General features: G+C 37.7%; 2 protein-coding genes across 3 annotated transcripts in view; one reads left to right on the top strand and one right to left on the bottom strand.

Moving 5' to 3' along the window:
• Nucleotides 1-40: 40 nt before the first annotated feature.
• The window catches only part of XPNPEP3 (X-prolyl aminopeptidase 3), a 45751-nt gene continuing 19837 nt past the window's right edge, over nt 41-25954 (top strand). The window contains exons 1-3 of one of the 2 annotated variants that reach the window (XM_016162647.2): nt 41-226; nt 12654-12770; nt 22680-23087. In XM_016162647.2, coding sequence (XP_016018133.2) covers nt 163-226; nt 12654-12770; nt 22680-23087 — 589 coding nt within the window. In that variant the 5' untranslated portion in view covers nt 41-162. Of the gene's footprint in view, nt 227-12653; nt 12771-13919; nt 14012-22679; nt 23088-25954 lie in introns of those variants that run through there. The other variant, XM_016162649.2, reaches the window with a different exon arrangement.
• DNAJB7 (DnaJ heat shock protein family (Hsp40) member B7) lies at nt 4388-5320 on the bottom strand. Its single transcript, XM_016162650.2, has one exon. The coding sequence runs from the start codon at nt 5318-5320 to the stop codon at nt 4388-4390; it is 933 nt and encodes a 310-aa protein (XP_016018136.2).

Genomic DNA, 25954 nt, shown 5'->3' on the forward strand with positions numbered 1-25954 from the left:
CGTGACGTCAGCATTTTGCGCCGCCGTGGGAGGAAAGCCCGAGACCGGCGCCGCCGGAAGGGGCGGGGCGCCTGGTCCGGTTTCCTGGCGACGCCGCGTGGCGGGACGCGGCTTCTCCCGCTGCCCTTCTTCTTCCCTTCCCGACGCGTGCGCGAGGCTGTCATGCCTTGGTTACTCTCAACAGCTAAGCTGGTTCCCGCGGTAGCAGGCTCCCGCAGCCTCCCAGGTGAGACTCACGTCCCACTGTGTCCCCTCCAGCGCTTGCTCTCTGAGAAGCCTGAGGCTCCCCAGAGGGATCCAAGCTGGTCTCAGGCGATCGCTGGTTCGGCAGACCCTTCTGCTGGGGTCTCCAAACCCTCTGTGCGCTCCTCAGACTTCTTCTTTACCTGTCACTCCTGGAAGAGGGTGGGCCCTGTGTTCTCTTTACGTGTCAGGTGTTCTGGGAAGCTGAAATGACTGCAGAGAGGAAAGTGTCTTCAAACGTACTCGGACTCATAGAAGTTGCTTAGGTGACAAAGTGTCTCACATCAAGTAGCTCTTGTTTCTATTAGGATAACCTAAAATTCTATTTTTGTGTTTTCAAAGAGTTGATTTGAGAACTGGGTTCGGATTGAACAATAATATTTAGTAACGTCTTTTGAGCAATGCCTCTCAGGAGAGGTAATGTTTAGAGATACTCCTGAGGCTTTTTATGTTTTGAAAGCCCTGTTTGTAAAGACGAGATGAAGGAGTCTCTGAATAAGGGGGCCTTTATTCAGAGTGTACTATATACCGTTAGCGATTAATCGGAGGACACAAAGCTTGATCAGTGAAAGCTGAATAAATAATCTACCTTGCAGGTGGATCTGCCATTGGATCCCATTTCAGTTTTTTGAACGGATGTGTGAAACAGAACGTATGGTATTTGACATCGAAGCTATGTCTTGGTATATGTTTCTTGTGTTAATATACTTGAATTTATTGAAAATGGAATGGTAATTAAATCAAGACTTGCTCTACTTTAAAAAAGTGTAATCATCTAGTGCACAGACCTTGCTCTTTGGTTCTAATAGTTAAGCTGCAGAAAACTGTTTCTCTCCATGGCAGTATGTGAATAGATGTACAATTACTGTTAATCACAAAGGGTACAACATAGGATTTAAAGCTGGAGCCATCTGTTACTTGTGACTTTTTTTGGATCTGTTGAGGCTTTTTTGTAAAATCTGATTAATCAAGGTTTAGGACTAGATACTGTATTATACACATCAAGATATTTGAAAAATATGTTCATAATTATGCTTCACTTTACCTCAGTGGAATAAGTAAATTTAACCACCTCTTATATCGGCTTTTTGAGTGAGTGAATGAATGAATGAATGATCTCCTTGGATCTTTGCAAGTCTGATAAGTTAGGGCAGATATCCTAATTTTACTGATGGAGAACTGGAACTAACATAGGATCACAAGTAGTAAGTCAGGAATTTTAGTTGTATTTTTTTTTTTCTGTTATATCAGTAGGTCTCATTCTGTCTTAGAGTCCTTTTGGAACTTTTTATTGAGCCAGAAAGAATCATTCAGTTACCTTTGAGTTACTACTGGTCATTGTGGATGAATCTTCACTTCCCTGGAGTCGCTCACAGTCTGATCAGAGTGATAGACAACAGATAAATGACATTAAAGCAAAGAATAGTAATAGAGTCTTGACTAAAATGACTTGGGGGCTCAAGAAAGGGAGTAATGAATGGGTTGTAAATCTTGTGTTATTCCAGAATTTTACTAAGTTTTAGAAATTGAAAATTCCACTGACTTGAGGTGCTCAATAATGGAACTTATTGTCTCTGATGCTCTTGGTTGCCCTTTTTTAGAAAGGCTTTGGGGTCCAGAGAATAGAGTACAATAGGAAACTCTCATCTGTGAAAGTCATGCATTCCTAAAGTGAAAATATATCGTATTGACTAGCTAAAGGTTAACCTAGTTAAGAGTGTAATTTCATTAGTTGGAATATGCAGATATTAACGCCTGAGAAGAAAGCAAAATAAAGCACCGAAGATGCATAAGTAAGTTGTATTTTAAAAGACTGCATCATTTAAGATAAACATAAGACTGAGATAGGGAAGGGAAATAATTAAAATATTAAAGAATAAGTACAGAATAATTTTTAAAAGCCTGTTTGCACTTAATTCATTCAACAAACATTAATCGAGCACCACATATAAGCACTAAGCACAAAAAGTTTCTATCACAGGACACAGACAAAAAAAGCAAGTAATTGTAACATACTAAATTTAGTGATAGAGGTACAGTGGTGAGGGAAAGGGAAGAGAGATAGGTATTCTCTGGGAGCAGAGAAAAGCAAAGCGGAAGTATGGGAATGGTTTTAAAAGATTAAGAGATGTTTGATTTGAGACCTGAAAGAAAGCTTTCATCAAACAGACTGGAGTAATAGAGCCATCTCAGCAGAGGGAACATGCAAAGGCATGGAACCCTGACACGGAATGGCTGGTACAAAGCTTTTCAATCCTTAGTAAGCCTGAAGGAGCTTTTTTGAGATATGTTCCTGAGCATATTAATAGGTGATACACCAGAATGGCTCTGTGGTAAAATAAGTACAGGAAACGCTGCATTTCATAGCACCCATGATAAACTAATTCTGTCTCTAAGGCAGAAATGTATTTGGCTGTAATTTGCAAAATATATTTGACCATGGAGCCTTTTTTTCTGTTTTTGACCATGGACACTTTTTTCTGTGATGATTCTCGAACCCGATATCCCTTGGAACACATATTGGGAAAACTTGGGCTCAAGCATAAGAGGTGATAGAAAACCAAGTTGGGGAGAAAGCTGGCGGCTACTTCGTGGAGGACCTGGTATGTTAAGAAATAGTGAGCTTTTTCTTCTGGCAGTGCGGAACCATTGAATAATTTTAAGCTATTGAGTAAGACTGAATCTGAATTTTTAGTTACTGTTAGGAATGGAAAATGGACTGGAAGGCATGTCATTGCATTAAGTTTTCAGACACTGGTTTTTGCATTTGTTGTTGGAAAATTACATTTTTTTCTGACTGATTAATTCCACATACATGATGAGTCTACTAAGTATTACATTTTATATAAGTACCAAATAAAACAGGCTTTTGTGATTTCTGAAAATAAAGTTTAAGTGCTCATTGTCCCCAGTCCCTCCTATGGAACAAATGACCTCTCCCTGACCTACCAACTAAAAATCAAGCGATGAAATAAAAGCTCACACTACTATAACAGTCATTTTTAAAAATAGACATCATGATTTTTCTAGTTTCCAAATTTGTTGCACTGCTAAATACCACCGAATTGTATTTTGCCAAAGATGATTGGGTTTTAGTGCTGCTTGATTATTTGCCCCATCTGATCTCAGAAGCTAAGCAGGGTCAGGCCTGGTTAGTACTTAGATGGGAGACCACCTAGGAAGACCAGGTGCCATAGGCTTAAAAAAAATAAATAAAATAATAAAATAAAAATAAATATACAATTGTGAAGCAGATGTCCAGAACTTTCATCTTGTAAACCTGAAACTATACCCATTAACAACTCTTCCTTTCCCCCTACCCCTAGCCCCTGGTAACCACAAGTGACTTTCTGTTTCAATGAATTTGACTTTAGATTCCTCATATAAGTAGAATCCTAAAGTATTTGTTTTTCTATGACTGGCTTATTTCACTTAGCATAATGTCTCAAAATTCATTCATGTTGTAGCACATAATGTAAAGAGATTTCCTTCTTTTTTAAGGCTGAGCAATATTCCACTGTATGTATATGCCTATATGTATGAATATTTTATATTTTCATTAATCGATTGACATTTGAGTTGGTTCCACCTCTGTCTGTTGTAAGTGCTACTGTGAACATGGGTGTACAAATGTAAGTCTGGCTATTTTTAAATTAAAAGAAAATAATTTATACTTTAATTTTTAATTTATAGTATCTAAGTTTTGTGTCAAATGCTCTGCCTCTATTGGAAAAAAAAAAGTCACTTCATGAGTAATTATATACTCTAAACCTGTATATCTTAATACATTTTTAGCTTCTAATGTCATACATATTTCAGAAGCTTGTAGTTTTAATTAGAGAAAAAGAATGTAACAGATCATAAACTCTACTAAAAAAACTATGTAAATATTTAGCTCAAAACCAAAAGTAAAATAATCTCTGCCGTTTTTCAAATTCATAACATCACTGTCACAACTCATCTTTTTCTGACGTACCTAATCCAAACCACCACTGAGCATCTGTCAACAATCTTGCTAAATGTGTTAAAAACATAGTCTCAGTATACTATTAAACAAATATTATCTACAAAACTCTGTGATTAACCAAAACACAAAGAATCGTGTTCAAATGGTATATGAACATAGCGTGTCTGAAGGATCAATTTAACGATTCCTTTTGGTTGACTTCTTCTTCTGTACCTTTTTATGCTTCTTTTTTTTCCTCTTACCACCTTCTTTGAATCCTGCTGAGAAGATAGAGGGATCCTTGTTGCTAGTGGCCCACGGTATACCTTGCTCATCATCATCCACAAAAGTATGTTGAGGTACATGTTTGGGGCTGTAGGATTTTGGTGAATAATAGTTGAATGAATGTCTCCTCCAGTTGCGTTCTTCCACAAACCCCTCTTCATCTGCCATACCATTTATGAGGAAGGACTTCAACTCGCCATCATCAACTTCTTCTCTTTCTTCATCCTCAATAATTCTGTTTGTATTGATATTTCTGCCATTAAAAGTTATACCTGAAGTTATAAAAGATGTGTAGTCGGCCATCCCACTGTCATCAAATGCCAGGGAAGAGAAAGAATTAAGGCCCTCATGGCCCAGGGAACCGTATGCTGTGTATCTTGTATCAAGTGAAGAAAATCTCTCAAAAACTGGATATTCACTGGAGGTAGAGGAAAAGGATCTTATACCTCTGTTTCTGCTTCTGTAGGAGCTTCTTGGATTGTTTAAAAGGTCCTCAAGTGAGTCTTCAAAGAAATGAAATGAAAATGAGTTCATTTTACCAAAAATTTCTTTAAAGACATCCTCCGGCTTATGGAATGTGAAGCTATACTCAAAAGAATCATCAAAATTACTTCCACCTCCACTATTTAATCCTTCTTTGCCATATTTATCATAAATCTCCCGTTTTTCGTCATTTGATAATACCTCATACGCCTCAGCTACTTCTTTGAATTTTCTCTCGGCTTCTTCTTTATTTTCTGGATTTTTATCCGGGTGCCATTTAAGTGCCACTTTATGATAAGCCTTTTTAATGTCCTCACACGAAGCATATCTCTGCACTCCTAGAACTTCATAGTAATCCACCATGCTTTAACAGGTCGTTGGAAAGGGGTGCTCTGGGTCATGAGAACCGTGGTTTCCTCTCAGCTCAGGCTCTGCTGGTGGTGGTGGTAGAGTGACTGCAGATAGGCACGTTTTTACATTGAAGACAGTGTTATTACAGTGGGCCACTGCTAGGAGACGTCAGGATACTGATTGTGTTGCAAGCAGAGTTACAAACATGTCAGAGATGGCTGCATTATGCTGTCATTCTGGGGCAGGGGTGGGGCTTGGACCTTCCGAATGGAACTTGTCCAGAGTATTACCAGATCGTCCTGGATCCTCTACACTATTTCCCCTATGTTTCCCTGGAAGCCTCAAACAATACCAGTGTGACCTGTTGCTGATGGCTCCTGTATGCCACTTGCATAATATGACCTCTAGTTTACTGAACCTTTATTAATAAGTGACTTCCCAGCTCCTCTATGTTTTGTTTTAGAAAATGAAGAATTCGTGAACTGTGAAAAAAGTATTCAAACACTTGATATGTTTATTTCAGTCAAGAGATTTATACTTCAGTAGGAGATATAAACAAGTCACTTGATTACAGTATAATAAAGGCGTCGATGGGGGAAGTACTGCCTGCTAAGCAATCATATGACAGACACCCACCCCAGAACTGAGGTATCAGGGAAGGCTTCCTGGGGAGGTAGCCTACTATCCAAGCTTTCTGCATGCCAGTCGGGAGTCATTTGAGATGATGGTATCTCGCCCACTTAAAGTATAGTTAAAGATTTTGAAAATTCTGCATTATATATTCAGTATGTAACTATTGAATGCCTACTTTGTGTAAGGCACAGTTCGAGCCACTGTTGATAAGAGTATTGAACAGAAAAAATGCCAATTTTCATGGTGTTTACATTATAGTGGATTACAAAGAATAAAAATAATTGGAGATAATCTGATATGTGCTCAAAAAAAGAAAGTAATGTGATTGAGGCAGAGAGCTACCTTAGATTGGTTTTAGAAGGCCTCTGGAGAGGTGACATTAGAGCCAAGATCTAGATGACAAAGAGCCAGCCATGTGACGATCCAGTACACAGTAGCTACTAGCTATGTGGATGGACGTTATGTTTCTTTTCCAGTTTTGAGCTATTACAAACAAAGCTAGTATTCATTTCAAGTACAGTGGGAAGCCATGGGGGGTTATGCATCTGATTTACATTTTTAACAGGTCAGTGGCTACTATGTGGAAAATCAGTTGTGTGTGGGAAAGTAGAATTAGAAAAGCCAGTTGGAAGCGAACTAGACCAAAGTTGATTTGAGGGGGGAGGGGAGGGGTAACAATTTAAATTGTCAGGCTGGACCCAAATTAAAAAGACTTGTGTTCTATTCCTGGCTCATTTTATTGTCCCAGGAAATTCCCTATGATGAGCTCTGTTTTTCCTCTTCTATATTGTATTCGTTTTATTTTTATCACATTTATAAACCCCTCAGTTAAATGATAGTCTAATGAAAAATAAAACAGTAGTGTACATTTCTAGACAGTCTTTCAAGACCATTTGCCAGCTTTGAATGTTTTTTACTTGGTGTTTGTTTTGTTATACCGGTTGACTAGAGAGGTATTGCAAAACTCTTAAACTCAAATAATTTCAATTCTCTATAGTATATGTGCATACATGTATGTATGTATGTTTGGTATACATATGATTATATTGGCCTGCCATTGAAAATAAATAGCAATAATAACATTGAACATTATTTGAGTACCATCTTTGTGTCAGACCTTGTACCAACTAACTTATGTGCAGTTTCTCATTTAACTTTGACAGCAGTCCACCAAAATAAATATTTTGTACCCATAAGAAACCTGAGGTTCTGAAAGATAAAGTAATTTTTCTAAGACCGCCTAGCTTGCTGGTGAAAAATCTAAAAATTAAATTTAAGTCTCTGATTCCAAATTCTGCTCTTTCCACTCCCTCGCATTTCTTGGTCCAAGACTTAAGAGTTTAGGTCCTAGAGATTCCATAAACATGCGTTGAGAACCTATGATACAGAGGAGCTAGAAAATTCTGCTCTGCAGGAATTCATATAATTGGGAAAAAAAAAAAACATTGAAAAACTAATTTCAATAGAGCGTGGAAGTGTAATGCAAGGATTTGCTTGTGGGTCCCCCCTCCCTTGAGCCCTCGCCACTTCCAGCTGCTGAGCCATTTCTCTGATCCTCTCACAATCAGTTTCTCAAAACTGTTGTCTCTGCTCAATGTCTGTGCTTTCTTCCATGCCATTCTTTCTTTGACACACTCCCAATCTAGCTTCTATCTTTTTCTTTTTTTTTTTCCAGTTTTATTGCAATACAACTGGCATATAACATTTTACATGTTTAAGGTATGCAACATAATGATTTAATATATGTATATATTGTGAAATGATCACCAAAATAAGTTCAGTTAACATCCATCACTTCACATAGTTAATGCTTTTTTCTTGAGATAAGAACTTTGAAGATCTACTCTTTAAGCAACTTTCACATATACAGTACAAAATCGTTAACTGTAATCATTTTGATATACATTACACCCCCGGAATTTATTCACCTTTTAATTGGAAATTTGTACCTTTTGACCACCTTCTCCCATTTTGGCTTCCATCCTCTATACTCTACTAAAACTGTTCTTGTCTCCAGTGACTTCCATGTTGCCAAATGCAGACTTTTTTTTTTTTTTTTTGCCTCATAGTCGACAGCACTTGACACAGTTGAGCACTTTCCCCTTAAAACACTTTCTTTAACTTCCTAAATACCACGTTTGTTCAGTTTTCTTCCTTTCTCCTCTGCTCCTCTGCTTTTCCTTCTCATACTAAAATAACATAATACTGTACTTTATCTACACCATCTCCCTAGGTAATAGCCAGTCCCACGGCTCTAGATATCATCTGTGTGCGTGTGACGCCTTAATTTATGTATTAACCGGCTACTTCTCCCCCACAAACTTAAGATGGACTATTTGACCTCTCCATTGGAATATCCAATAATTTTCTCAAGCTTTTCCATTTCATTTAATGATACAACCCCCACTTGTTCATCCACCCCCTTGTTCAGACCCAAAACCTGGCAATCATCTTTAATTTCCCTCCTACTCCCTGCAGCTAATCAGAAGCCAGACTTGCTGGCTTGTGACCTTCAAAATATATTCCAAATCCAATCATTCCTGGGGAAATAAAGTCAAATAAAGAATGATCCCAGCCTTCCAAGAGTTTATAGTAGACTAGCAAATTCAATTAGCAATTATGGCAGTGTAGTAGGTATTAAAATAGAATTAAGCACAGGAGCACTGAGGAGGGGCATTTGCATCAGAAGCCATAGAGATGGGGAGTTACTAGAGAAGGCTTTCTGGATTAATTGATGTTGGACCTGTTTTTTGAGACGTTGGGTACATAGAAGCTGGCACAGTCCAATTTAGACCAAGAGAACTTGCATTTTTGAAAGCAAACACTGTTACAATATAGACTAAATTGCTGGGGCTCTTGAAGTACTTTAATATGGTCGCAATAATGTTTTTTGAGAATTATTCCAGAGGAGGGGCCAGAAGAATGCTAAGCTAGAGTCTGAAGCATATTTTGATAGAAAATTCTAAGTGTATCATGAAGCTGTAAAGTTAAGGATAGATCCTGGAGTTTAAACCTGATTGGTTGAAAATACCTTTGAAGAGATTGAGGCAAAGGACTAAAGGGATCACTTTGCAAATAACGTAGCCTGTATAGGATGAATGAAGAGAGTGAAGACCAGTTAGACTATTGCAGTAATCTAGGTGAATTGAGAGTCTAAACTAAGGATCTTTTGAATTGGATATTTTAGAAGTAGGACTTTATACACCATTAACTAATTACAGTAGTCCCCCATTATCCACAAGGGATACATTCCAAGACCCCCAGTAGATTTCCTGAGACTGCAAATAGTACCAAAGCCTGTGTATGTGTATGTATACTATGTTTTTCCTATATGTACATACCTACCATAAAGCTTAATTTATAACAGGCACAGTAAGAGCTTAACAACAATAAAAACAGAACCACTGTACTGTAATAAAAGTAATGCAAATATGGCATTATTAAGTAAAATCAGGGTCACTTGAACACAAGCACTGTGATACCTTGACAGTGGATCTCATTAACCAGGGTGGCAGCTTAAGTGACTGTGCTGGGCGAAGGGACGATTCACACACTGAACAGGACAGAGCGGGATGGCACGAGATTTCATCATGCTACTCCGAATGGCGCACAATTGAAACTTATGAATTGTTTCTTTCTGAAATTTTCCATTTAATATTTTCAGACTGCGGGTAATTGAAAACACAGATAAGAGGGATCTACTGGTACATTACCTTGGGCAAAAAATCCTGTGTACTTGAATGTAGGGTAAAAAGCCAACAAGACTTTTTTCATTTACTAAGAATAAGCATCTCAATTTATGTCTCATATTAAAGGTTTTTGTTGTTGTTTGCATTTGTTAAGAGTTAAGCTTCCTCTGCTTGGAAATGGCCCAAATTAGAAGGATTAAATATTCTAGTATCATCTTATCTGAACATTAAAAAAAAAAATAGAAAATCGGTTAACTTTTTACATTCACTTACTTTACTGTTAAAATGGCAGCGTAGACAGTGTTGTCTCGTGGTCACGGGCTCTGTAAATTGTCGTACAAATCCTAGTTCTGTTCTAGTAGTTCTTAACCTTGGGCAAATTTTTTAACCTTCTGTGTGTCTTTTTTCTCATCTTTAAACGGGAAGCACTGTAATAGTATCTACCTCAAACATGCTACTATTCGTTTAAAGAAGAGCATATTGATAGATTTGGCTTCAGCAAAATAAAGTGGTAATACTGGTTGCCTTGAGAGAAGGGTACAGGGTAACTTGGTATTATGTAAAATTTCCTAGGCCAGCCAAAAGAGAAAGATGGACAACTCCATCTGAAGAGTTTATTAAGGGAACTGACATATGAGGCGCATCTTGGGCAGCAGGCAAGAGGACAGATGACTCAGATGTCTTCTGCCCCATGTGGCAGGCACTAAAGGGTTATACGGGACAGGGCAGAATGGAGAGGGGGCCTGGGGTGTGTCACACCCTGGATAAGGGGGAAGACTTGATGTGCTTCCCTGTTCCAGGACCCAGCACGTCTGAGGCAGAGGGGACGGGGTCAGACGGCCTCTGACAGGGTCTGCGAGAAGCAGGCGCTCTGGCCTGGAGCTAACTGGATCCAGCAGGAGAGCGGCAGCAGTCACATCATGGAAGAGTCCCTCCTCCACACTCGGTGACAGCTGTGGGCAGATGGCTCTTTCCTATAAATCCCTCCTGTATCTTTTGAACTTTGATCCAAATTAATATGTTACCAGTTCAAAAATTGGTTAAAAATTTAAAATAGTACCTGCCTCACACAGCTATGAGGATTAAATAAGTTAACACATGCAGAGTGCTTAGGATACTTTCCGGGACATAATAAAAACGGAATAAATGTCAGCTGTTATCATGATCACTTTGTCTTCAATGACCAGCTGTGATTTAAAAGCAATAAGTATACTAATCTCTACTATTTGTTGTAATGAAGAGTGGAGCTGCATCCTATATCATGTGAGTTTTGATAGGACGAGTTTTTTTACTGGTGAAAGTAGTTCAAGTCATTCTGCTAAACTTTTAATTGTCTTCTATTTCCTCCTACCACCCCATCCCATCGTTCCACCGACATCTTGTTCATGGACAACCCACTACCATCTCTTTCCAGTGCTTTCTCTGCTCTCAAGAAGCACAAATGTTAAGGGTCAGCCAACTAAAAAATGAAGTGGCTAACAGTTACTGTGCTTTGAGGAAGGCCGTATCTGAGGCTGTTGCAAGCATCAGCTTAGGGAATGTGATGTTTCGGGGGGCAGAGGCTGGTCTCAGGATACCTTTGTACTCAGGAACCTCACTTCCCCTTCCCTCTGAACTGGAGCTGTCTTCAGTGTGACGACATAGGCTTGTAGTGCAGTGTTTTTCAAATTGCAAGTTGTTGTTTTTCAAATTGCAAGTTGTAGTCTTAGTATAGTAGGTCATTGTATCAGTTTCCTGAGGCTACTGTAACATTGCCACAAACGTGGTGGCTTAAAACAGCAGCCGTGTATACTCTCACAGTTCTGAAGGCCAGAAGTCAAAAATCCAGTGTCAGCAGGGCTGCACTCCTTCCGAAGGCCCCAGAAGAGAATCCGGTTTTCACCTTTTCCAGTTCCTGGTGTCCGTAGGGGTTCTTTAGCTAGTCTTTGTGGCCATGTCATTCCAGTCTGTCTTCATGGTCACATTGCTTCTTCCTCTTCTGGCTTCTGTCTATCTCTAAAAGAGGCCATGTATGGTTATTCATTGGCCTCATTTCAATATCATTGTATCCCAGGGAATAGGGAGGCCCATGGAGAGGGGGAGCACTGGAATAGTGGGTCGATGGAGCAGTCAGAACACAGAACATTTATTCATAAGTTCGCCGTCTTTTAGGGACGTGGTTCATGGCATCCCAAAACAATTACAATAGTAACGTCAAAGATCACTGACCACAGATCACCTTAACAAATACAACAATAATAAAAAAAAGTTTGAAATACTTTGGGAATTACCAAATTGAGACAGACACAAAGTGAGCAAATGCTGTTGGGAAAATGACGCCAGTATACTTGCTCGATGCAGGATTGCCACAAACCTTCCATTTATTTTTTTAAAAAGCAGTATCTGCAAAGCGCAGTAAAACATGGTATGCCTGTATATTCTTTGAAGACCAGAGCAAACATCTCATTCTTGTGTCTTTCCCAGCGTGTGTTCTTCCCAATCACGTGCTCAATAAATTTTTGTTGAACGAATGCTAATAATAGTGTTTATTATGTGCTATCAATAAGCATTTTTCATACATTATTTTATTCAGCTCTAAGATTCCAAGGTTTAATGAGCTAGCATGTGCATATTTTCGCATACTTCACATAATTCTCAATAAAAATGCTAATTCTTTGTCTGAATTTTAGGACACAGCTTCACACTACCTCTGTGAAATGCTTCCTAACCCTTCCCCTGCTTTCGTGGGTTGCCTTCCGTCTGTTCCCATAGCTTTTTATTCACCCCTCAGGCATACTGGATGTATATACACCTCTGCTATGCTGCAGTTCACTAACGTTGCTGAGGATAAGGTGATCTTGTTTCTGTATTCCTAGGGTCCAGCACATGCTCTGGCTGGCACGGCAGAAGGGTTATATAATTATCGAAGGTGATGCTAATTTGCATTTTTCTGAAGTGTCCAAATGCCGGAGATAGATAAATGAATATATATTGTGAGGACCTTTTAGATTTGTTGTTCTGTTTCATCTTTATTTTTCTTTCAGGATGCATATCATGTTCACAACGAAGGTACTCCCTCCAGCCCATCCCAGAGAGGAGGATTCCAAACCGATACTTAGGCCAGCCCAGCCCTCTCACACACCCCCACCTCCTCAGACCAGGTAAGGCCATTTAGCTGTAACTGCCTCTCTCTTAAGGGGTTTGCTCTCCAGCTATGCTATGCTATGCTATCCAGGAGAATTTTTTGCAGCAGTGGAGGTGTTCTGGATCTGTGTCGTTCATTACAGTAGCCGCTAGCCACAAGTGGCTATCGTGTGCTTACTGTGTTACTAGTGCAGCTGAGGGACTGCATTTTTTTGTTTTATTTTAAATAATTTAAAATTAGCTACATGTGGTAGTCTACAGACAGCACTTCTGGAGCCATAAATATGATAAGCCGTGTAGTTCAAAATTATCAGTGAAAAGTATGTGTTCAGGACGTTTTTAAAGTTCGATGACTTTCTAAGACACAGTTTCTGCAATTGTGCTCTCACTGTGAGTCCTAGTGAACTACTGTGTCCTAACATTGTGGAAAACACGTTTTTCTTGAAAATGTTAGACACTTATTTCAAAATTTTGTTTAACGAAACTATTTCTATATAAATTATGCAAGGTTTCCAGATCTGTTTGTCACAGCTCTTTTTTTTTTTTTTTTTTTTTTAAAGAAAAAGTAAGATTTATTGAAAGTACATTTTAGGAGACATGGCTAAGGAAGGCCGCAGCCCTGTGGAATTTGTCATTTGGGGGATAAGGAGATAAGATAGTCCACCCCAAAGGGAAGGACGGGTTTCCAGCCAGGAACACTGTAACTGTCACAGCCTTGAGAAGTGATAGCAGTGATAAAGGTGATGCCAAAAGCTGGTAAATATTCACTAATTTTTGTAATCAATAGTGATTTACCTAAGTTTTTTTCTGCTCTAAGATTCCAGTGTTGCTGCTAGAAGATGTGTCATCACTATCACTCAAATTCATGCCTAAAGGTTTTTGTTTTATTTTTTGTTTTTTTAAAGCAGTCAAGGGGTGAACTGTGGTGAATGAATATCATCCCAAAGAGGCAAGTAAAACCAAATGCTTTGTAGAAAAAGCCATCAGGTTTTCAAGGGAAATTATTGCTTCTGCCTTAAGACGTTAAATCAGTATTTTCTCTGTGAGCATATATGTTAATAATCTAAATTACCTTTAGAGATATGTTACTCTTTCACTGTCTCCTCACAGTGAACGATACCAGTGTGTCTCTCAGTTAGGGCTTCCTTTTGCTTATTCTTCATCAGACTGAAATTCCTGCTGGAAAGTCGGCCGAAACTCAGGAAATGCAGCTCACCACTGAAACACACAAGAAATCAGAGTTTTTCAAAGCTGTAAGGTAAGCTTAATAGCAGTCTAGTTGGTATTAAATATTTCTCTACCCTATGAACCCACCTGTAGCTTCAATTTTTTTTGAAAAAAAGTAGAATTGATGTTAATCAGCTTTGAAAATTATTGATTTCTTGTGACATGTTTTCACGTGGTGAGCTGCATTTTCCAGGCCTTGAAACTAGGGGTCATGTCGTCGTGATGATGGCCTCACTATCCAGACCATTTGCTATGTATGTTATGTGCATGTTAACAATATAAGAAATGAATGTAAGTATATGCATATGCATGTTCACAGGTACATGTGTGTTCATATCAGCTATGGGGAAAAGGGATGCCTGTTTTTATTTTGCCTTCCTGAACATAGGGTTTTGGGCATTGGGATAAATGAGAAGGAATAGATGTAGATAAAATTTTAAAACAGAATTGTAAGTGTTAAACTATCAGGCAAAACTGTATATGTCTCCAAAGTATTAATCGTTTGTCTTTCTCCATGTAGAGATACTAAATGTATGAAAGTGTTAAAACGATTATGGGGTGAAGGAAGAGTAAATTATTTAAAAAATTGAAAGGCATGTAATAATTATTTTGAAAAATGTCTTTTACAGATCCAAAGTCAATTTGTGACTCTGGGGTATAAAATTATGTTGTCTCTACTTGGTTTGCTCCAGAAGGTTTTGTGTTTGGCACAGCTATTTTCCTAATACTTGCCACTGCTTAAAACTTTTGAAAAATATCTCAGTCCCTTTTCTAATTATATGTTCCATATATATTATGGAAAAATTAGGGAACATAAATAAGCAGATATTTTTTAATCCATCTCCCATTTGCCCCAAGAATACTTGCTGGCGGCACTTAGAGATAACTCATGGATTACAGTCCTAACCTCACCCCAAAGTCTGCCATAAAATATCTTGCTTTTATTATCATCTTCACATCGCTCTAGTATAACAATAGTTTTTAGAAACAAATGACATCGTTCTATTTATAGCATTCTGTTTTTAGTGGTGGTAGTTCCATGTACAAAATATGGTAATTCTCGGTCACTGGAAATGTCAAATCCTAGAAAACAGCATCCCTATGCGTGATGTTAAATAGATGCTGGTGACTGTCACCTTAGGACAGGCACGTTCTCTGGGTCATGCCCGAGGCTTGCAAAAAAAAAGAAAGAGAGAGAGGGAGGGAGGGAAGTAGGAAAACAGAGAGAGAATGAGAAAGAGAGAGAAAAGAAACGAAGAAAGAAAGATTAAGAATAAAATAAATTAACTCTGGCACTGAGCTGCACTTTATTTTTCTAAATGGAAAAAGGGTTAAAAATTACTCGTAACTCCTATACTCAGAGAAAATTGCTATCGGGACTGGTGTATATACAGCTTTCTAGACTTATTTTTTATATTAAAGAGGTGTGTGTGTGTGTGTGTGTGTGTGTGTACACACCTTCTATATTGAACAATTATATCCTTAAAATAACTTTTTAGAGGTGAAATTGCTTCTTCTGAAATTTGGGAGCTGCTTCCCCTGGATTTCTCTTGGCCGTATCTCCCCAAGTTTGCTGAAACAACAGTAACTTGGAAAATATTCAGCAGCATAACATGGGAGATAGAGAAATTCTGTTCTGGCTATGCAACTACTGCTTTCAATGGAAATAAAGAGTCAGATCGACTCCCCCAAGTCCTCCTAGTGATTTTTAAAACTTATCATTTCCCTGTAGAAATCAGCATTGTAGACCATTGCTTTTTATGACATTGCCCCTCCCTGTGCTAAGAGACACAAATATCATTTCATCCTTCTCAGTCACTAATATGCCCGCCACTTATCACCCCAGGGAAAAAAACGTGACTCCACGTAGGAAGGCAAGTGGCGTTCTGAGCTATATACCACTACGAACTGTGAATCTACTTTTTATGATATCTGTACAAGGAAGACTTACGTAGTTCCCTGGCTTTGCACCTGGAGTAATGCTCTCATTAGCAGAACAGCAAGGTGTCCAGCTCGCACAAACACTGAAACTTATCAAGGAGTAGGAAGCATTAGTGCCTAATGAAGCAGTAGTTCCAAAAACTTAGATTTCTAACATTTCACACTTTTAAGCAAAATTAATTTTAGAATGTGTGATATGGTTTTGAGTGCTTTAACAAAGGGCTGTTTGGAGAGTCGGGCTTGTCAGAATGACTTGCCAGATATATCCAGAACCACTTCCTGGTTTTCCTCCTACTGCAGCAGTGAACAGAGTCATGGGGAAGTAATCAGGATACAGCTGTGGGGCCCACAATGTGAGGGAATGCTTTTACCATTTACCTTATAATCAATTAGAGTGGCTGAGACAATACAGTGATTGTCAAGTGTAATATTTAAAATGAGGAAAAAATTGGTTCTAGAGTAGGTTATAGATAATAATTCCCAATTCTTCCCTTGAAAGTATCCATCTTTCAGTGATAGTTTAGTTGAGCAGAGGTGTATTTTTTTTTAAGTTTTGTTAAACATGATTGACTTCAATAATATCTAAAAGATTGAGATTTATTTTGGTGGTGAGATTTTTATACTTTTTAAAAGATTAAAATATATGCCCAAGAAATGACAGAAATTGAAGTCATTCGAATCTGCCTAGAACATTGGGCGAGCTTTTACTATACGTACATGCCAGGATCCCGTAGACTTGCTGGATCAGAATCTCGAGGGAAAGGCTTAGGCCATGTGTTTTGAAGAGCTCCCTGGGTGTTTCCGAGGCACGCCACTGGCCTGGTGGGTGCTCATATGGCTGGGTGATTGGAATGCCTAATAATGCAGGAACAAACCAGAACCTTGGCCCCAGGCCGCGGGCTGAAGCCTAGTGTGCCTTCCCCATACCTCTTTGATGTCCTCATCCCCACATGCCCAGTTTCTTCAGTCCTTTCACATCTTTATCATCTCCACCATCAAACATTTACTAAATGACGACTTTACATTTATCTAGCTATTTCAAACACCTTTTTTATATATATATATATATATAGATTACGCTAACATTAAGCAGAGTAGTAGTATAAAAAAGTTTTGTATTCTAGAGTTTTTCAATTTAACTTCAAGGCCTACCTGTTTTTGTAAAGTAATGTATCTTCTTTTCTCATTCCCTATGTACCTATAGAATTTTTTAAATAACTGTATTTTCATGTTAATTATGCATTTTCTTCTTGTCTTCATCTTCTGATTAGGTTTTAATAAAGACTAAAGATGTGTCTTATAAGTTTATAAGTGAATAAATCTATGTATTTAACCTCTATGTGTGATATATATTGACTACTCATTTCAAGGTACCATTATACTGATACCTAGCTTATAGAAAATTTGTAAACTATCATTTAGTGCAGAATTTTAGAGTATTTTTTTAATACTGGGAGAAAAAGAAAATTTTGAAATGTAATAACTTTCACGTGCTTTGAATATTGGTACATTATAAATTAGTGACTTGTCTATTTATCTCTTTAACCTCTGTGCATATTTCTCATTCATATCCAGAAATTCTCTGAGGTAAAGATTAGCAAGAATCAGCCCAGACAAGAATCTTCTAAAGAATTGAATGATAAGAAGCTCCTGAATCACTTGAGACCCATTCTTGTTGCGTACAAAAGCCAAAGACTTTCAGGGCTTCTACGTAAATAATTCCTCTCATAGGAGCAGTGGTTGTCCAAGGCCCCGCTTGGCTTTGGATCACCAGGATGGCCCCCTCTTCAAGTGTAAATCTTCGTTGTAATAATTATGACTAATGTTTATGTAGTGCTTACTGTTGTAAGTATTTTATTAACTTAATTAATCCTCCTGACAACTCTGTGAAGTGGGTGCTGTTACTATCTCCACTTTACTGATGAGGAAACCGAGGCACAGAGCAGTGTAGTAGCTCTCCCCAAGTTATTCAGTAAGTTGCTACGCCAGGATTTTAGCTCACAAAAGTCTGACTCAGAGTCCACACTAAACAAGATAGTATATAACACCCATGCCAAAGAATACTGTCTGGGCATTTTTTTAAAGTTTCTTATTGTTATATTTTTGATAAGAAATTCAACTGAGAGAAGTCTTGGTGTAAAAGTTATTTCGCGTTTAGAAAGTGATATACTTTTTTTAATGTAAAATTTGCATACAGTAAATTGTACAGATCTTAAATAATCAATTCAGTGAGTTTTGACAAAGGTTACACTGATAGAACCCACACCGCAGTCAAGATGGAGAACCTTTCCCTCACCCCAGAACATTCCCTCATGCCCCCGCCAGTCAAACCCCGCCTCCTCCATCCTTAACTACTGCTCTGGTTTCTATCAATGTGGATTGTTTTATCTGTTCTTGAATTTCGTGTAAGTCGAATCATACAGTATGTATCCTTTCTGTCTGCCTTGTTTTGCTCAATGTATGCAAATAAAACTTATCTAGAATTTTTTTTTACTATTTGGCCATTTCATTTTTTCAGAGAGATATATGTTTTATTTGATAAAATAAAACATTTATTAGCTTTTTCCTTACCCTTATTCCCCAACTACATAGTAGTAGATTGGTTTGTATATTAACTTCCTTATATACAATAAAAACTAATATTAAACAATTCTTTTCAAGAATTCTTCAAACTCAGACTACATCAAATTCCAATCTGGTTAATTTCAGGGAATAATTAAAATACATACCGAGACTGTACCAAAGACCTGTATCTTTCCATCCATTTTCAGTCTTTATAAAACTTTCCTCTCAGCTGATAAAATGTGACGAATGCTAACTTTGTTTCTTAATGTTTCATAACTTGACAAGATTACCATTTTGTCTGTTTAGATACAGTTTTCTCAGAAGGCATTTAGGCCAGATGGACTATAATGGTTAGTTCTATGATCAAAAGCCATAACAACTGCAAGGTTTACCTCGAGGGTTAAAGTTGATCACTTTATTACCTTTTTTTTTTTTTTCCTCCTTCAAATAATAAGGTGTCTTTTTTCTTGGATAATTTTTCTGTTGTGACCAAGAGTTTTTTTTATCACTTAGGGACTTCAGAAACTTGGAAACATTTAGTTAATGATCTCCCATAATGTTGATAATTAGTAAGTTTGGGGAAATGTAGCCAATGTTTTAAATATGCTCATATAGTCAGTTGTATAAAATTGGATTCAGCAAAGAGGAATGCTTGGAAGGGTGTGAGAGATGATTTTCCAATCCTGCTTTGGTTTGATTTTACAAAAAGATAATTATACCTTTTTTCAGAAATTACTTTCTAATATGTAAATGTATACTTTGTTATTAATAAAAATGAGATAATTAACACATAGATTAATTAAGGTCATTAAAATCATGAATTTTGTTACCTTCCAAAATTAAAAGAAAAATACAAAATAAATTGATTTTTTTATTTAGTTTTATTACATGGACTTTAGCTGTGAACTAACCAAAAGCAAAGCACGGGAAAAGGAGAAAGTAAAAAGACAAAAAGGAAAGGTTGGATAATCCACCAATTATAAGCAGTTTCAGCTTTTATAAGAGTATTTACTGCTTGGGGAAATTGGGAAATTTCCAATGTTGTGTAACAGGGACAGGCTTAAGGTGAATCATTATCGGGCATAACTAGTTAAGCTAGTCCTGAGCTCTGGTCCAAAGTTCAGTATTCTGCTCAGAAGCCCCAGGGGACTCTTAGCCACCTCAATCCCAAAAGGAAAATGCAATGAAAAAAAGAAATGTGATGTGAGCTCTTATAGGCCCAACTCTGTAGTTTTTCCTGATTCCATCTGGCCAATAGGGCTGTCTCTTATTTATTTACTTCATCAATAAAAATGTAAATTTTTTCTATTGTAGATAAATATAATTAAAATTTTATTAATGGAATGGAAACTACAGAATTTGCTGGAGAGGTAAACTATACATAGGTAAAACAAAAATAGATAGTTTCAGTCATTAAACAACTGAGTTATGTGTACTGAATATGAGTACTAAGAAATTTCAAAGGTGAATCCAGCAATTTCTCTCCTACAGAACTACCTCACAGAAATAAAAGCACCAGTATACAGAACATAAAAGTACCAGGATATAAGTACGGAGAGGTTTTCTATAGCAGCAAAAAGCTGAAACAGTATGAAAACCCACCAGTTTGGAAATGGTTCAGTAAGTTATGAGACATCGCCCCAAGAAATATTATGAAGACATCAAGCAGAAGGGATCGAAGCTATGCCAGATGGCTTGGCGGGAGGGATTTTCATGAGGCATTGTGTTAGAAAAGCAAGATACAGTAAAGAGTGCATAGTATCGCATTTTTGTAAAACACAAGGGACCAAAAAAACCCTAATTGCAGGTATATGGTATGTATATGTTGAGAAAAATAGGAAAGGATACATAATAAATCACAAACATGGGTGAGGTGCTGATGGGGGTAGAAGCAGAGGAGGGGAGTGAGAATCAAATAATGAATGAAAAAGTGGGGGAAATGTTTAACTGTTGAAAGTTCAGTGTGATGTGATTGCATTTATATACAACTAACTGTAGGTGTGTATATATAAAGAAATAGTTAACTTTAAAGAAATTCAAAGGGACCAATCAACATGGTTTAAGCTAATCAGAAAAGCCTTTTTAATGAGAAGAGTCTAAAAACTAACAAGTACTGAGCCTAAGATCTTGGAGGGGAATTGTGGAAGAAAAATTTCAGGAAGGAGACACATTGTAAGCAAAGTAATAGGGAAAAAACAGGTTACACTTACGTAAGACATTAGAAGGAAGTAATTTCAGAATAATTGGGGGAATGATAAGAAAAAAGTTAGACAAGTCACCAAAGACCACATATTGTGTAGTTGCATTTATATGAAATCTCTACGATGGACAAATCCATAGAGATAGAAAATCAATTAGTGATTGCCGAAGACTGGAGGTGATTTGGAGGAAATGGGAAGTGACTGCTAACTGGCACGGGGTTTCTTTTTGGAGTGATGACATATTCTAAAATTGATTGTGGGGATAGTTGTACAATTCAATGGATATGCCAAACACCATTTAATTGTACACTTTAAGTGGATCACTTATATCATATGTAAATTATATCTCAGTAAAGCTGGCCAGGTAAATTAGAGTCACTGGAAGAGAACATTAGCACCCAAGCTGAAGAGTTGGAATTCGATCCAATGGGGGACAGAGTCATTGTAGGTTTATGGGTATGGAGTGGACTTTCCGTGGTTTCCCTTTTGTAGCCTCTTTTTATTTGGGATTTTAATTATAAAAGTATATAATCATTGAAACAAAATTCAAATAATATTAAAAAGCATGTTAAATAGAAATTTTCAGTCTTATCTCACTCCCCATAGATCACCACTCTATAAGTCATGATTCTTTCCTAAATTTTTTTTCTCTCTCCATTTTTTAAACAAGTTGCCTTGTTCTGTGACTTTTCCATACAGCAGTGTTTCGTGGCTCTCTCTCCATCCTTGCATATGGAGACCGCCTACCCACATTGTAGAGTCATTGTAAAGATTAAATGAGTTTATATGTGTAGATAATTAGAATAGTACCGGATGCATAATAAGTATTCAGTAAGCATTAGATGTGTTTTACTGTTACTATTGCTAAGTGTAGGCTGAGGGATACAGCTTTCGTGAGTGATCGTTGCAATAGTTCTTTTACTTCGAAACATGAAGTGAAAGCAGGCCTAATTTCTATTTCGGAGGAGAGCATTTGTCCAGTCATCACTGGGCTAGAAGTCAGGCTTGGTACTAGTACAACTAACATGAAGAACTAACACATGACACCTCATAACAGAGGTCATTAATCTGGGCTTTGGGGGTGGGTTTACAGGAATCTATGCCTCTTGAAATTATGTCAAAATTGTGTGTGCCTACATGCAGTTCAGGAAACAGATTAAATCCATGCCTTTCCAAAGATTCTCTAGGGAGTCTACAATCCTGAAGAATCTATCAAATTTGATTCTCATGACAGCCCCAAGAGCGTTTTATTTTCAGTCTTTATAAAACTCAATATTATTAGAGTTTTTGGAGGATCCAAAGGTGGACCGATAAGGAGATTATATATACCTAGATCACTGTTAATACAAGGTAGAGAATGACAAGTCCTATTAGAAAGTTATTATTATGTCTTTGGAATTCAGAAGGAGAAATTTATTCTAGCTCTTGAAGTCAGGGAAAGCTTTTTGGCCTTCAACTCTTATTGTGTTAAAAACTATAGCTCATTTAACAAATATTTATCAAATGCCCACTGTATTCCAGTTGTTATTCTAGCCTCTGGGAATATAACATTGAACAGATAGACAAAAATCCTCACGGAGCTTACATTCTTTTCGGGAGGTCATACACAGGTAATACGACCCTTCTCTTCACCTCATATATTGAAACTTCAGGGCAGCTTTGATTATATCCTTAACGATGCCTTCCACATAATAATGCTCAACAAGTATTTGATCGAATGAGTGAAAGAATGAACCAAAGAGCTGGAATAGACGTAAAGGACTCATGATCCCAGTTTTCTGGCAGAACCACATTTAACTATCATTTCTTCCAAATTTTTGCAGTGGAATAGAAATTTTAAACCTGAGTTATCTCCATAATTCTCCATGTACTATGAGGAGATTTGGCATAAATTAAAGAAGTGAACTTGGATGTCTCCATCTAATATTAAGCTACCTTAAGTACTTCAGCACTATAGAAATGCAAAGCTTCACTATTGTTTGTTTTTTCTAGGGGAGGTGACTCCAGGACTGTCCCAGGTGGAATATGCACTTCGCAGGCACAAATTAATGTCTCTGATCCACAAGGAAACACAAGGGCAGAGTGGGACAGACCAGACAGTAGTTCTGCTGTCCAACCCGACATACTACATGAGCAATGACATCCCCTATACCTTCCATCAAGACAACAATTTCCTTTACCTGTGTGGATTTCAAGAGCCCGATAGCATTCTGGTCCTTCAAAGCCTACCTGGCAAGCAGTTACCAGCACACAAGGCCATACTTTTCGTGCCTCGGAGAGACCCCAGTCGAGAACTTTGGGATGGCCCACGATCTGGCACTGATGGAGCAATAGCTCTCACTGGAGTGGACGAAGCCTACATGCTGGAAGAATTTCAACATCTGGTACCGAAACTGAAAGGTAACACGTGGGAGCAGAAGTCAAATCACAGGCCACGTTGGGATTAAGACCTTCCTCGCCTCTTTAGACAAAGTTCTTAATTTCCTAAAATGATTGTCCAGAGCTGGGTTTTCCTTGAGTACCATGAAAAAAAAAAAAATCTTTTCCATAAGACTGGGCTACTTGAAGACTTATTCATTTGCTAAATCTTATTAGATTATTCATTCACATAGACTATAACTGTTCTGTGAAATCCCAGAGAGAGATGGGATTTCACACTAGAAAGATGGGCATGAGCCACTCTTCAAGATTACTAACCAGCCTGTTGACCTTTGACCACCTCTATTTTTTTTTTTTTTTGACCACTGTTTCTTACTGCTTTTGCCATTTCTTCAAAAGGAGGTAGTATTCTCAAAGAATGATTCATGCATCACCAGCATAACGATCACCTGGTGACTCATATTAGAATTACAAATGCATAATAGATATTGGAAATTTAAAATCGTAGGCCCCTACTCCATACTTAGTAATCAGAATCTGCATTTTAACAAAATTTTTAGGCGATTCATATACATCACTAAGTTCATTTCCCTCAAAATAGTCACTTTCTCTACATTCTAGTGAAATTATGATCACTCGCAATGTTTTGGGATTCCTTTTCTGGTACTTTTCAGAACCTACACTACATCATAAATTATCCTTAGTGGTTCTTATAAATCTACAGCTCTGGACGCATTTTAATTTTTGAAGTATCCAAAAGTCACATAGAGCCAAATTTAGGAGATAAGACGATCAAGTTGGAAAATGATACAGGACAGGACAAATTTTTGTGGAGTTGGTGGGGAGAGACCAAGTCCTGCACTGAGAGAAGAAGGGGGACCTTTGGCAAAGAGTGAAGAAAGAATTCAACACACGCACCAGAGTTAGCGTCAAAAGGAAAGTTCATTAGAAAAGGGATAACTCTCCAGAGTGTGGTCTCCTCGCAGAGGTAGAGAGTGAGAGAGCCTAAGAGAGACAAAGACAGTGAGTGAACACAGAGGGACCCCAGTGTTCAGAGAATTCAGTTTATATATCATTCTTTAGTTCCCGTGAATTATAGTTTAAACACTTTGTTTACCCATTCCTTTTAGACAGACAGCGAGGAAGGGGAAGGGGAAGGGTATGTAGTGTGAAAGGCCTGCTGGCAGTTCCCAGCCTCTAATCCACAGGTCCCCCATGGTTTTATCCGTAGAGAATGAACGATTTTACTTTATGTAGGGCAGCCGCTGAAAGACTGTTTTTCCTGTTTCCCCTATTTCAGGTGTGAGGAATGGGCTGTTAGCAATCCTAGCAGACACCTTCCTTTGTTCTGCAGGTGTCCTCCTGGCCTGGCTGCCCAGCTGATCAGCATATTGCAGTCTGTGAATGTAGCTTGATTTAACACTTTCGTTCTCTTGCCTCCTCCCTACATTAAAAATACTGATTTTTAGACAAAACAATGTATGATTGTAAAATTTTAGTCTGATTCTCTTGCATGGTTTATAAACCATTTGTGAAGTCAGTTTCTAAAAGACAATTCCAAAATTGTTTTTAACAATCGTGGAATTTACTGGACTTGTTTCCTACAAAGACTCCTTTGAAAGAAAATACTTATTTGAATATGTAAGTTCCGATATGTTTGCATTCTCTTCATTACTTTATAAAATTTTCTATTCTGCAGAGAGAATTACCCAGCTCAGGTAGTGGAACTTTCTTATCTCTTCAAAGTCTTCATAAATGTGGGGCACAGAACCATTTTCTTTGTAGTTCTTGATTTCTTGAATTACTTCCTGGCTGTCATGTTTGGCACTCTTAAATTTCATTAACCTAGTATTGTGAAAATCTCACGTTAAGTGTCTTTCTCAAAAGCACTTCTCATTCATCGTTCTTAACATTAGTAGTCTACAAGATAAAAGCACTAGGCAACAGAAAAGATTAACGAAATTATATTTATTTAAAAGCATAACAACCTAAAAATATTGGGCCGTGATTTCATGCACTGAGAACAGGTAATCGAGCTTATTTTACTTTTGAAAAGCCACAACCAAATTTGTATTAAAAATAAGATTAGTGTTTTATATTTAATATACATTTAAAACCATTTTTATTTTAGAATGAAAATATTTAGAAGACTGTATCACTACCATATATCCAATCAAAACCTTTAGAGTTTTTCTCCTCCTCTGTCCCAAGTTACTTTGTACGAAACAGACAACCCTTCAGACATGGACTGTCGTCAGCATTGCTCCTTGGCTGCTGTCAGAGGGGAAAATGGATGAATGCAGAGCTGGTTTAAGTGGCGGTCATTTTCACAATGAGCCCACTTGTTTTATATCTCAGGCAGATATAGGCCCTTTCCTAGAGTCTCTAAAGTTAAAAGGTGAACTGTGAGTGTAATGAAGATACAGAACAGATGGGGAAAAAAAAGATGTCCCAGGTAAGCATGAATTAGCACATGTCATCAAGTATAGTGTTTCTGTAGCTCATGAATAATTGCTCCTGAGAGAGGAACTTCCTTTCATCAATACTGAGATTGTTTGTAACGGGATGGAACGCTTTTAACCATAACGTCACGATCCGAGTATATTTTTCTGTCCTCTTGTGTTCACTTATTCGGCAATGCCACGAGCTCAGTTGTGGTGTGGAGAACAATTGTAATTGTTCTTTAACATTTAGTAAATAATAAATATAATCAAAGCTTGAATGAGGCTTTAGTCTTATCAATTGTCTTTATAAAGAACACTGAAGATTTGGGGCAGAAAAGTTGTACATTCAGTCTCAAAATATCTTGCCATTTTCAGGGAATGGCCTTTCCAATGACTTAGGATCAAAGTGATCAATTACTTCAGTCCTAAGAGAATTTGTGCTCA

The sequence above is a fragment of the Rousettus aegyptiacus genome, unplaced genomic scaffold, assembly GCF_014176215.1.
Source record: "Rousettus aegyptiacus isolate mRouAeg1 unplaced genomic scaffold, mRouAeg1.p scaffold_m13_p_2, whole genome shotgun sequence".
In the NCBI taxonomy this organism is placed as follows: Eukaryota; Metazoa; Chordata; class Mammalia; order Chiroptera; family Pteropodidae; genus Rousettus; species Rousettus aegyptiacus.